Genomic DNA, 14,637 nt, shown 5'->3' with positions numbered 1-14,637 from the left:
CCTATTCACAGAGATCAATTCCTCAGATTCGCCTTTCTGGACAGGCATTACCAGTTCGTGGCCCTTCCCTTCGGGTTGGCCACGGCTCCCAGAATTTTCACAAAGGTGCTAGGGTCCCTTTTGGCGGTTCTAAGACCACGGGGCATAGCAGTGGCGCCTTATCTAGACGACATCTTAATTCAGGCGTCAACTTTCCAACTAGCCAAGTCTCACATGGACATCGTGTTGGCTTTTCTGAGATCTCACGGGTGGAAGGTGAACATAAAAGAGTTCTCTCTTCCCTCTCACAAGGGTTTCCTTCCTAGGGCCTCTGATAGACTCGGTAGAAATGAAAATATTTCTGACAGAGGTCAGAAAATCAAAACTCTTAACCACTTGCCGAGCTCTTCATTCCATTCCTCGGCCATAAGTGGCTCAGTGTATGGAGGTAATCGGACTCATGGTAGCGGCAATGAACATAGTTCCTTTTGCCCACCTACACCTCAGACCACTGCAATGTCATCTGTTCCACCCTGGACTCTGCCAATGAGGCAGGACCTTCTAATCCAAGGTCCATTCCAGCATCCAAATCTAATTTCTCTGCGTCTGACTGCTTGGAGATTGAACGCCTGATTCTATCAAAGCGTGGTTTCTCTGAGTCAGTCATTGATACCCTGATTCAAGCTAGAAAGCCTGTCACCAGGAAAATCTATCATAAGATTTGGCGCAAATATCTTTATTGGTGTGAATCCAAGGGTTACTCATGGAGTAAGATTAGGATTCCTAGAATATTGTCTTTTCTCCAAGAAGGATTGGAAAAGGGATTATCAGCTAGTTCCTTAAAAGGACAGATATCTGCTTTGTCTATTCTTTTACACAAACGTCTGGCAGATGTCCCAGACGTTCAAGTGTTTAGTCAGGCCTTAGTCAGGATCAGGCCTGTATTTAAACCTGTTGCTCCGCCATGGAGCCTAAACTTAGTTCTTAAAGTTCTTCAAGGGATTCCGTTTGAACCTATGCATTCCATAGATATTAAGCTTCTATCTTGGAAAGTTTTGTTTTTAGTAGCTATCTCTTCGGCTCAAAGAGTTTCTGAGTTATCTGCTTTACAGTGTGACTCACCTCACCTTGTTTTCCATGCAGATAAGGTGGTTTTGGGTACCAAACCTGGATTTCTTCCTAAGGTTGTTTCTAATAGGAATATCAATCAGGAAATTGTTGTTCCTTCCCTGTGTCCTAATCCTTCATCAAAGAAGGAACGTCTGTTGCACAATCTTGATGTGGTTCGTGCTTTAAAGTTCTACTTACAAGCAACTAAAGATTTCCATCAAACATCTTCATTGTTTGTTGTTTACTCTGGTAAGCAGAGATGTCAAAAGGCTACGGCTACCTCTCTTTCTTTTTGGCTGAAAAGCATCATCCGTTTGGCTTATGAGACTGCTGGACAGCAGCCTCCTGAAAGAATTACTGCTCATTCTACTAGAGCAGTGGCTTCCACATGGGCTTTTAAAAATGAGGCTTCTGTTGAACAGATTTGTAAGGCGGCAAATTGGTCTTCGCTTCATACTTTTTCCAAATTTTAAAAATTCGATACTTTTGCTTCTTCAGAGGCTATTTTTGGAAGAAAGGTTCTACAAGCAGTGGTGCCTTCCGTTTAAGGTCCCTGTCTTGTCCCTCCCTTCATCCGTGTCCTAAAGCTTTGGTATTGGTATCCCACAAGTATGGATGAATCCGTGGACTCGATACATCTTACAAGAGAAAACAGAATTTATGCTTACCTGATAAATTTCTTTCTCTTATGATGTATTGAGTCCACGGCCAGCCCTGTCTGTTTAAGGCAGGTAGTATATTTTTATTTAAAAAACTTCAGTCACCTCTGCAGCCTATAGTTTCTCCTTTTTCTTCCTAGCCTTCGGTCGAATGACTGGGGGGTGGAGCTAAGGGAGGAGCTATATAGACAGCTCTGCTGTGGGTGCCCTCTTTGCCACTTCCTGTTAGGAAGGAGAATATCCCACAAGTATGGATGAATCCGTGGACTCGATACATCACAAGAGAAAGAAATTTATCAGGTAAGCATAAATTCTGTTTTATATAGAGAATACTAAAGTATTCATATTTTTAGTATAGGTCTTTGTTTTAACAGGCAAAAAACTATGTAAAAATGACAGAATAAAGGCAAAGGGGCTAATTGTAAAACAAATACATTCCAGCATGTAAAATGGAACACTTGGCACATTTTAAAGCAGAGAAAATGTTACAGTACAAAATCCTTTTAGCCACACTAAGATTTATCCAGCACTTTTAGATGATTGGCTACGTGGTGGGTGTTCAGCTCCATGCAGCAGTGTAATGAAGAAACTTGGGTTGGTGGGATAAGCTTGTTTTGGTATAACCCATATCCTAAAGGCCCAGATTACAAGTGGTGCGCTAAAAGTTACATGCCAACGAAAAGGAGTTTAATACGGGTGTTTGCGTGTGTCGGGTTTAGTGCTCTTATTACAAGTTTAGGCTTAATCCCGATTTATGCTAGAATAATTACTGTGTCCTCAGAGCTCTGGTTAACTGTTTTGCAAAACAAAAAAGTGTCACAAAACACATCAAAAATACATTACAAAGCACATTTACACTCATAACACTAATAAAAATAATTTTTTAATAAATTCACAATAAAGTTATAAGGGTTTAAAGATATGAGACCTCAGGTTTTAGAAAAAAAAAAGGCAAGCAAAGGGCTTTAACGTAGAGATACATATTCATATTTAAGAAAATGTTTAACTGTAATTACTGTAAATATTTTACATTCCAATGTTCTGCACATAGCAGAATATGTTCTATGTATTTATAAATAGATATTCCTATATTGATCTATATACACACACTATATATATTACTTATTCTTCTATGTGAAGAACATTGGAATGTGAAATATTCATATTTTCATGTCGGGTTAGAGCACTTGAGAATATGCGATTGGGTCTGCTCGCGAGTAGGGTATTTCCCCCCACTTTTTTGCTCCATTGACTTCTATGTTAACGTGTTTGCAATATACGAAGTTCGTTTTTTTGTGCGCAACGTGTTAGTGCGCAAGCAAAAGTTTTTTACTTTCAACTTCTAATACGAGTGCTACGAGACATGTGTAAAAAGCTTACATCTAGTGCAGCACATGAGCAGGAGCGTTACATATTAATCCATCTTCATCTGGCCCTAAATGTTTACAAGCAGACCAGAAATTAAGTTAATGGGGGTAAAAGCTGAAGCTTCTTACAATGGGAACATGGACTGCATATATCCATTCTCTGTAACCACCACTGTTCTACAAATTCTACACAATTAAACGCACTTCACACTTTCTTACCTCATCATCTTCCTGGGATTCATTTAATGGCCCATTCCGTGACTCCTGAAAGAGGATTTTTTTCATTTTCCTGTACTGCAAGTTGTCCAGCTCTCTTACAGCATCTTTTGTTCGCTGGATTAGGTCTATTAGGACCCGTTGCGGCCTTTCCCGTCGCACAAAGTCATGCTATAATTCCAAAAAAATAAATACAAATAAAATAACTATATCAAGATCTATATATATATATATATATCTATATATATCTATATATATATATATCTATATCTATATTCATATCTATCTATATTATATGTAAATATATATATATATATATATATATATATATATATATATATATATATATATATATATATATATAAATTTATATATATATATATATATATCAGAAAATATATAAATAACTTGATATCAAGTCTTTATACAACTTTTATATTATTTTGGAATTAAAATGCAACTTTTCCTATAATCATAAAAAACTAAATTTATGCTTACCTGATAAATTTATTTATCTTGTGGTGTATCCAGTCCATGGATTCATCCATTACTTGTGGGATATTCTCCTTCCCAACAGAAAGCTGCAATAGGATCACCCACAGCAGAGCTGTCTATATAGCTCCTCCCCTAACTGCCACCTCCAGTCATTCGACCGAAGATAAGCAAGAGAAAGGAGAAACTATAGGGTGCAGTGGCAACTGTAGTTTAAAAATAAAAAACACCTGCCTTAAAATGACAGGGCGGGCCGTGGACTGGATACACCACAAGAGAAATAAATTTATCAGGTAAGCATAAATTTTGTTTTCTCTTGTAAGGTGTATCCAGTCCACGGATTCATCCATTACTTGTGGGATACCAATACCAAAGCTATAGGACACGGATGAAGGGAGGGACAAGGCAGGCGCTTAAACGGAAGGCACCACTGCCTGTAAAACCTTTCTCCCAAAAATAGCCTCCGAAGAAGCAAAAGTATCAAATTTGTAGAATTTAGAAAAAGTATGAAGCGAAGACCAAGTCGCCGCCTTACAGAAGCCTCATTTTTAAAAGCCCATGTGGAAGCCACCGCTCTAGTGGAATGAGCTGTAATTCTTTCAGGAGGCTGCTGGCCAGCAGTCTCATAAGCTAAGCGGATTATACTTCTTAACCAAAAAGAAAGAGAAGTTGCTGAAGCCTTTTGGCCTCTTCTCTGTCCAGAGTAAACAACAACAACAATGCCGATGTTTGACGAAAATCCTTAGTAGCTTGTAAATAAAACTTTAAAGCACGAACCACGTCAAGATTATGTAATAGACGTTCCTTCTTTGAAGAAGGATTAGGACACAGTTACGGAACAACAATCTCCTGATTGATATTCTTATTAAATACCACCTTAGGAAGAAACCCAGGTTTGGTACGCAAAACTACCTTATTTGCATGGAAAATCAGATAAGGGGAATCACACTGTAAGGCAGATAACTCTGAAACTCTTCGAGCCGAAGAAATAGCTACCAAAAACTGAACTTTCCAAGATAAAAGCTTGATATCTATGGAATGCAGAGGTTCAAATGGAACCCCTTGAAGAACCTTAAGAACTAAATTTAAACTCCATGGCAGAGCAACAGGTTTAAACACAGGCTTGATTCTAACTAAAGCCTGACAAAACGCCTGAACGTCTGGAACATCCGCCAGACGCTTGTGCAAAAGAATAGACAGAGCAGAAATCTGTCCCTTTAAGGAACTAGCTGACAATCCCTTCTCCAATCCTTCTTGGAGAAAAGACAATATCCTGGGAATCCTGACTTTACTCCATGAGTAACCCTTGGATTCACACCAATGAAGATATTTACACCATATCTTAGGATAGATTTTCCTGGTGACAGGCTTTCGAGCCTGAATTAAGGTATCAATGACTGACTCGGAGAAACCACGTTTTGATAAAATCAAGCATTCAATCTCCAAGCAGTCAGACGCAGAGAAATTAGATTTGGATGGTTGAAAGGACCCTGAAGTAGAAGGTCCTGTCTCAGCGGCAGAGTCCAGGGTGGAAGGGATGACATGTCCACCAGATCTGCATACCAAGTCCTGCGTGGCAAAATCACCAAAGCTCTCTCCTGCTTGATCTTGGCAATCAGACGAGGGAGCAGAGGAAACGGTGGAAACACATAAGCCAGGTTGAAGGACCAAGGCGCTGCTAGAGCATCTATCAGCGCTGCCTTGGGATCCCTGGACCTGGACCCGTAATAAGGAAGCTTGGCGTTCTGACGAGACGCCATGAGATCCAATACTGGTTTGCCCCAACGTTGAATCAACTGTGCAAACACTTCCGGATGGAGTTCCCACTCCCCCAGATGAAAAATCCGCCTCCCAGTTCTCTACTCCTGGGATATGGATAGCTGATAGATGGCAAGAGTGAACCTCTGCCCATAGAATTATTTTTGAAACCTCCAACATTGCAAGGGAACTCCTTGTTCCCCCTTGATGGTTGATGTAGGCTACAGTCGTGATATTGTCCGACTGAAATCCGATGAACCTGACCACAGCAAGCTGAGGCCAAGCCTGAAGAGCATTGAATATCGCTCTTAGTTCCAGAATATTTATCGGAAGGAGTGTCTCCTCCTGAGTCCACGAGCCCTGAGCCTTCAGGGAGTTCCAGACTGCACCCAAGCCCAGAAGGCTGGGATCTGTCGTTACTATTGTCCAATTTGGCCTGCGAAAGGTCATACCCTTGGACAGATGGACCCGAGATAGCCACCAGAGAAGAGAATCTCTGGTCTCTTTATCCAGATTTAGTAGAGGGGACAAATCTGTGTAATCCCCATTCCACTGACTGAACATGCAGAGTTGCAGCGGTCTGAGTTGTAGGCGAGCAAACGGCACTATGTCCATTGCCGCTACCATTAAGCCGATCACTTCCATACACTGAGCCACTGAAGGGCGAGAAGTAGAATAAAGAACACGGCAGGAATTTAGAAATTTTGACAACCTGGCCTCTGTCAGGTAAATCTTCATTTCTACAGAATCTATCAGAGTTCCTATGAAGGAAACTCTTGTGAGAGGTGATAGAGAACTCTTTTCTTCGTTCACTTTCCACCCATGAGACCTCAGGAATGCCAGCACAATGTCCGTATGGGCCCTGGCGATTTGAAAATTTTACGCCTGTATCAGAATGTCGTCTAGGTAAGGGGCTACTGCTATACCCCGCGGCCTCAGGACCGCTAAGAGTGACCCTAGAACCTTTGTAAAGATTCTTGGTGCCGTAGCTAACCCAAAGGGAAGAGCCACAAACTGGTAATGCCTGTCTAGGAAGGCGAACCTGAGAAACCAATGATGATCTCTGTGTATCGGAATGTGAAACATAGAAACATAGATATTGACGGCAGATAAGAGCCATAGGCCCAGCAAGTCTGCCCCACCTTACCTAACAGTATAAACTTATCTAGTTCGTAGGATAGCCCTATGCTTGTCCCATGCATTTTTAAAGTCCCCCACAGTGTTTGTTGCTACTACCTCTTGAGGAAGTTTATTCCATAAATCAATCACTCTTTCTGTAAAGAAGTGCTTCCTCAAATTACTCCTGAATCTACTACCCTTTAGCTTGAGCTCATGACCCCTTGTTCTTGAATTTTCCATTTTATGTAAAATACCCACAGCCTCAGTTTTACTAAACCCTTTAATGTACTTGAAAGTTGCTATCATATCACCTCTTTCCCTTCTCTCCTCTAAGCTATACATATTTAGGTCATTGAGCCTATCCTGGTAAGTTTTATTTTTTAGACCATGTACCATTTTGGTAGCCCTCCTTTGCACAGATTCAAGTTTGTTAATATCCTTCTGAAGATATGGCCTCCAGAACTGCACACAATACTCAAGATGAGGCCAAACTAATGATCTATAAAGTGGCATAAGAACCTTACTATTTCTGCTGCAAATACCTCTACCAATACATCCAAGCATTCTGCTAGCCTTACTCGCTGCCTTACTACATTGTTTACTAAGTTTTAAATCATCTGAAATAATAATTCCCAAGTCCTCTTCCTCGTCTGTAACAGTCAGTAAAGTGTCATTGAGTCTGTAATTAACATTTGGATTTTTCTTCCCTAAATGCATTATTTTACACTTTGCTGTGTTAAACTTTAGATCCCAGTCGTTTGTCCAATCCTCCAATTGTTGTATATCACTTCTCATTTTGTCTACCCCCCCTGGAACATCCACTCTGTTGCAAATTTTTGTATCATCTGCAAAGAGACATACTTTCCCCTGTAGCCCTTTGCTGATATCGCAGATAAATATGTTAAACAAAACAGGCCCCAGAACTGACCCCTGAGGAACACCACTAGTAACAGCCCCCTCTGCTGAATGAACTCCATTTACTAAGACACTTTGTTTTCTGTCCTTAAGCCAGCATTCCACCCAGTTCACAATTTTTGAATCTAGACCAAGGAGATATAGTTTGTGAATAAGTTTATTGTGTGGGACGGTGTCAAATGCTTTGCTGAAATCTAGATATGCTACATCAACTGCTCCTCCCTTGTCTAATACTTTTGTTACATAGTCAAAGAAGTCAATTAGATTAGTCTGACATGATCTCCCTGAAGTAAAACCATGCTGATTTTGGTCCTCTAAATTGTTTGTCTTTATGTAAGTCATAATTCTTTCCTTTAAGAGGCTTTCCATTAATTTCCCTACTACTGAAGTTAAACTAACTGGCCTGTAGTTGCCAGATTCTTCTCTACTGCCCTTTTTATGAAGAGGTATTACATTTGCTATTCTCCAATCATCTGGGACAGCTCCTGTTAATAGTGACTGATTAAACAGATCAGTTAATGGGACAGTTAGCACTGAACGAAGTTCTTTTAAAACCCTTGGATGAATATTATCAGGACCCACTGCCTTTGTAACATTTATTTTTGATAATGCTAACAAAACCTCATCCTCTGTAAAAAGATTACTGTTAAGCTTGTTTCTATTTTGCATAGCATCCCTTAATGTAGACATTGTATCTTCACAATCTTTAGTGAAAACAGAACAGAAGTAATCATTGAGACAGTCTGCAATCTGCTTATCTCCTTCTATTATTCTACCATCAACTGATTTCAATTTTACTATTCCTACCTTATTTTTTCTTCTTTCACTGATATATCTAAAGAATGTTTTGTCCCCATGTTTTACTGACTGTGCTATCTTCTCTTCTGCATCAGCTTTAACCTTCCTAATTAACTGCTTAGTCTTTTTTTGTTGGAGTCTCCATATTTTCATATCATCATCTGCTTGTGTGTGTCTGTAATTTTTATAAGCTATCTTTTTTGTCTTTACAGCATGTGCTACTTCTTTGGAAAACCAAATTGGTTTCCGCTTTCTTTTACTTTTACAGACATGTCTAATACAGTGTGCGGTTGCATCTAAAATGGCACCTTTCACAAATTCCCACTGTTCTTGAACCCCTGTAATAAGATTTTTCCCCTTTAAATAGTTTTTTAGGTATTCTCCCATTAATGAAAAATCTGCCGTCCTAAAGTCTAAAACTTTTGTTTTAGTCTGGGTGTACAGTTCCTGAACATGAATACTAAACCAAACAGATTGATGATCACTGGATCCTAAGTTCTCACCTACAGACACATCTGAAACTGTATCACTGTTTGTAAGTATTAGATCTAATATAGCTTCCTTACGAGTTGGTTCCTTGACTAATTGTTCAAGTGATTCCCCTAGCAGAGATTCAAGAATATACCTGCTTCTAGCCGATCTAGCAGAAGGAATCTTCCAGTCTATATCTGGCAAATTAAAGTCCCCCAGTACTATAACCTTACCCTTCATGGTCATTTTGGTTATTTCATCTAATAACAGATTGTCCAGTTTTTCATCCTGCAATGGAGGCCTATATACAACCCCTATTCTAAAAACATTTTTATCTCCAATTTCCAAAGTCACCCAAATACTTTCCACCTCATCATTTGTTCCTACAATTTCAGTAACCTTTATATTTTCATTTACATACAAAGCAACTCCTCCACCTTTCTTTCCTACTCTGTTCTTTTTAAATAACCTGTATCCAGGTATGACTATGTCCCAGTCATGCAAATCATTGTACCATGTTTCTGTTATAGCTACTAAATCCAAGTTGTCCCTAGTCATTATTGAAATGAGTTCAGGTAATTTATTTCCTAAGCTGCGAGCATTTGTGCTCATGGCACGAAGAATTTTTCTACTAGAATTTCTAGAATTGTTACTTGGACTAACAGTTTTGGCATGCTGTGGGGGGCAGGTGGATATATTAATGCTACCCCCCTTTATTAGTTTAAATGATTTCTAATAAAGTATTTGAACTCCTCTCCCAGATACTCTGTTCCTTTAGCATCCAAATGCAAGCCATCTCTCCTAAATAACCTAGTATCTTTCCAAACAGAGCTATAATGGCCAATAAAACCAAATCCTCGTTCCCTGCACCACTTATCTAACCAAGAATTAAATGTTGTTATCCGCTCCATCTTTCCTGCTTCCTGGTCATACACAGGTAAAATAGCAGAAAATGATAGAGTTGATGCCACAGTCTCTAAATGATTACCTAGGTCACAAAACTCTTTCTGAACAGCAGCAACATGATTACTAGCCAGATCATTTGTTCCTAAATGAACAATCACATCCAACTCACTTCCCTTTCCTGCTGCCTTAACAATTCTCAAAATACGATTCCTATCCCTGTGAGCAGTAGCTCCTGGAAGACATCTAACCTCCCTTGTTTCTCCTTTACTTTCACCTAAATACACATTCCTCAAAATAGAGTCACCCACTAACAGTCTTTTTCTCAAAAACACATCTGCAGTTCTTTCCTGTGTTATGTTACCTGGAGAATCAGGTGCCAATAGATTTAAATTACCTGTTACAGCTTCAGAGGGCTCAGAAACAGCAATCTCCTCATCACAAGTGTATTCGGCAAGAGCAGCATAGGAGTTTTGCAATGGCAGAGGTTGTGGGCAATGCTTCTGGTCTACTGTTCTAATTCTTCCAGAGCCTACAGTGATCCATCTGCCTCTCCTTGCTGATCTCTGGGGTAGAGGGGCTTCTTTCAGAGGCAGCTTTGTAGAGGTAACAGGTATGTTACTTACCTTAGCTTGAAGTTTAGCTATTTCCTCCCTTAACAGGGAAAACTGCTTACAAACAGGACAGCCCCTAAATCTCCAAAAAGTAGAACGATTAAAAAGTGCAAAACACCCATTGCACTGTATCTGAGACATTTTAAACTATGCAACACTTTAACAATAAGAAAAATATAAGTATTATTTTCTACTGAATAAGCCTGAATAACCCTGAATAACTCCTGAAATAACTCAAATATCCTTATGTATTTAATCCTTTTGTAGTTTGATCTCTTTGCTAAGAAGCAGAGCTAAATGTTTAGCAGAGCTAAACAGATCTCTTTAAATACCCTCAGAAAGATAGGGTGGGGTCCCTCCTAATTGCTCACCTATGCAAACAATGTAATTGTTATCTAATTGCAATACTAAAAACCAGAATACAAAAGAATGTAAATTAACTCAAACCTTTAACTATTCAATTTCTGTAGTGAAACTAATTCACAGTTCAGGTCTACCACCTTTAACTATTCAATTTCTGTAGTGAAACTAATTCACAGTTCAGGTCTACCACCTATAAAAAAACAAAATATAAAGTTAATAGAAATACAAAATATATTATCTGAAAGTACAAACTATTCAAGTAACAACAATTTAAAAGAGAAATGTTATATACCTTTCTGAAATAACTCAAATATCCTTATGTATTTAATCCTTTTGTAGTTTGATCTCTTTGCTAAGAAGCAGAGCTAAGATAAGCATCCTTTAAGTCCACGGTAGTCATATATTGACCCTCCTGGATCATAGGTAGGATGGTTCGAATAGTCTCCATCTTGAAGGATGGGACCCTGAGAAATTTGTTTAGGATCTTGAGATCAAAGATTGGTCTGAAAGTTCCCTCTTTCTTGGGAACTACAAACAGATTTGAATAGAAGCCTTGCCCCTGTTCCTCCTTTGGAACTGGGTGGATCACTCCCATAACTAGAGGTCTTGAACACAATGTAAGAATGCCTCTCTCTTTATCTGGTTTGCAGATAATTGTGAGAGATGAAATCTCCCTTTTGGGGAAGAAGCTTTGAAGTCCAGAAGATATCCCTGGGACACAATTTCCAACGCCCAGGGATCCTGGACATCTCTTGCCCAAGCCTGGGCGAAGAGAGAAAGTCTGCCCCCTACTAGATCCGTTTCCGGATCGGGGGCTGATCTTTCATGCTGTCTTAGAGGCAGCAGCAGGTTTTTTGGCCTGCTTTCCTTTGTTCCAAGCCTGGTTAGGTCTCCAGACCGGCTTGGACTGGGCAAAATTTCCCTCTTATTTTGTATTAGAGGAAGTTGAAGCCGCGCCACTCTTGAAGTTTCGAAAGTAACGAAAATTAGTCTGTTTGGTCCTTAATTTATTGGACCTATCCTGAGGAAGGGCATGACCTTTTCCTCCAGTAATATCGGAAATAATCTCCTTCAGTCCAGGCCCGAATAGGGTCTGCCCCTTGAAGGGAATGTTGAGAAGCTTAGACTTTGAAGTAACGTCAGCTGACCAGGATTTAAGCCATAGCGCCCTACGCGCCTGAATAGCAAAACCTGAATTTTTAGCCATTAGCTTGGTTAAATGAACAACGGCGTCAGAAACAAATGAATTGGCTAGCTTAAGAGTTTTAAGCTTGTCAAGGATATCATCCAATGGGGTTTCTACCTGTAGAGCCTCTTCTAGAGACTCAAACCAGAAGGCCGCAGCAGCAGTGACAGGGGCAATGCATGCAAGGGGCTGTAGAATAAAACCTTGTTGAGTAAAAATTTTCTTAAGGTAACCCTCTAATTTTTTGTCCATTGGATCTAGAAAAGCACAATTGTCCTCGACAGGGATAGTTGTACGCTTCGCTAGGGTAGAGACTGCTCCCTCCACCTTAGGAACCATTTGCCACAAGTCCTGTGTAGCGGCATCTATAGGAAACATCTTTTTTAAAACAGGAGGGGGAGAGAACGGTACACCTGGTCTATCCCATTCCTTAGTAATTATTTCTGAAAATCTCTTAGGTATTGGAAAAACATCAGTGTAAACAGGCACTGCATAGTATTTATCCAATTTACACAATTTCTCTGGGACTACAATGGCGTCACAGTCATCCAGAGTTGCTAAAACCTCCCTGAGCAACATGCGGAGGTGTTAAAGCTTAAATTTAAATGTAGACATATCAGAATCAGGTTGAAGTGTCTTCCCAGAAAAATCTCCTACAGATAGAAGCTCTCCTTCTTCGGCTTCTTCACATTGTGAGGATATATCAGACATAGCTACTAAAGCGTCAGAGAGCTCTGTATTTGTTCTAGCCCCAGAGCTGTCTCGCTTTCCTTGTAACCGTGGCAGTTTGGACAATACTTCTGTAAGGGTATGATTCATAACTGCCGCCATGTCTTGTAAAGTATACGCAATGGGCGCGCTAGATGTACTTGGCGTCCCTTGAGCGGGAGTTATAGGCTCTGACACGTGGGGAGAGTTAGTCGGCATAACTTCCCCCTTGTCAATTTCCTCTGGTGATAAATCTTTTAAAGCCAGAATATGGTCTTTATAACTTATAGTAAGATCAGTACATTTGGTACACATTCTAAGAGGGGGTTCCACAATGGCTTCTAAACATAATGAACAAGGAGTTTCCTCTATGTCAGACATGTTTAACAGACTAGTAATGAGACCAGCAAGCTTTGAAAACACTTTAAGTAATGTGAAAAAGCAGAATATAAAAAACGGTACTGTGCCTTTAAGGGAAAAAAACAAACACAAAAACTGCAAAACAGTGAAAAAAAGCAGTTAACTTTATGATTTTTTTATAGTGTGTATAACAGACTAAAATAGCATTGCACCCATTTGCAAATGGATGATTAACCCCTCAGGCTCAAAAACGAAGCCAAAAAACGGTAAAACCGTTATATAACAGTCACAAGCAAACTGCCACAGATCTACTGTGGCTCCTATTTTCCCATAAAACGACTTTTGTAGGCACAAAAACCCCTTACAGAGGTCCAATATATCAGGGGACTCCTTCAGGGAAGCTGGATGTCTCAGAATGTAAAAACAACTGCGCAATTAGAGCGCGAAAATAGGCCCCTCCCACCATGCACTCAAAGTGAAAGGGCCATAAATAACTACTCCTAGGAGAAATCTAGTCAGCCATGTGGAAAACTAGGCCCCAAATAAAGATTTATCACCCTCAGTAAAAAAATGTTCTTTATATATTATGCAAACGTTTTACATACTAAGCCATAATAGCAAGTAATATGAATATTACCCTTTACTGCAAGCATGATGCCAGTCGTTTATTAAATCACTGCAATCAGGCTTACCTTAAAGTGAATGTAAATTTTGATGCTAAAGTGCCCGGTTTTTAAAACTTTGATTAAAAACAGGGGCACTTTAATTCATCAATATTTTCATTTCACTCCTGTTCTGAAAATAAACTTACTTTTTAATCTTCACAGCAGCTCCAGCTTCCTCCACCTGTTTCAAAGCCTCTTCCTGGGTCTAAAATGAGGTATCTGGCTTCCTCCAATCACAGCAGTGAATCAGACACTGAATCCCCCGGGGGGGGGGGGAATCTGTGATTGGAGGATGACCTATCAATCATTTCTGACATCAGAAATGGCTTGTGAGACCGGAGGAAGCAGCAGCTGCTGTGAAGTTTAAAAGGTCAGTTTTTTGTCACAACAGGAGTGAAATGTAAATTTTGATGAATTAAAGTGCCCCTGTTTTTAATCAAAGTTTTAAAAACCGGGCACTTAAACATCAAAATTTACATTCACTTTAAATATATCAGGCACTGTCAGCATTTTCTAGGTCTTATCATCTCTCTAGAAAAAAATATACTGAACATACCTCAGGGCAGTTAATTCTGCAGGCCGTTCCCCCAGCTGAAGTTTCCCCATACTCTTCAGTTATGTGTGAGAACAGCAGTGGACCTTAGTTACAACCTGCTAAGATCATCGAAAACCTCAGGCAAAACTCTTCTTCTAATTTCTGCCTGAGGTAAAAAACAGTACAACGCCGGTACCGTTTAAAAATAACAAACTTTTAATTGAAGATAAACTACACTAATTCACCACATCGCTCTTGATACTTCCCTTGTCGAGAGCTGCAAGAGAATGACTGGGGGTAGCAGTTAGGGGAGGAGCTATATAAACAGCTCTGCTGTGGGTGATCCTCTTGCAGCTTCCTGTTGGGAAGGAGAATATCCTACAAGTAATGGATGAATCCGTGGACTGGATACACCTTAC

The 14,637-nt window shown here is 39.8% G+C and overlaps 1 protein-coding gene across 1 annotated transcript in view; it reads right to left on the bottom strand.

The window, feature by feature from the left end:
* Positions 1–14,637, bottom strand: part of TAOK3 (TAO kinase 3) — a gene marked incomplete in the record, with an annotated part of 945,289 nt that overhangs the window by 631,507 nt on the left and 299,145 nt on the right. The window contains 1 exon segment of the mRNA XM_053701678.1: positions 3,335–3,502. Coding sequence (XP_053557653.1) covers positions 3,335–3,502 — 168 coding nt within the window.

This window comes from Bombina bombina, chromosome 2, assembly GCF_027579735.1.
Source record: "Bombina bombina isolate aBomBom1 chromosome 2, aBomBom1.pri, whole genome shotgun sequence".
NCBI lineage: Eukaryota > Metazoa > Chordata > Amphibia > Anura > Bombinatoridae > Bombina > Bombina bombina.
Note: the sequence above shows the minus strand (reverse complement) of the source record. Positions and strands in the feature narration are given on the sequence as shown.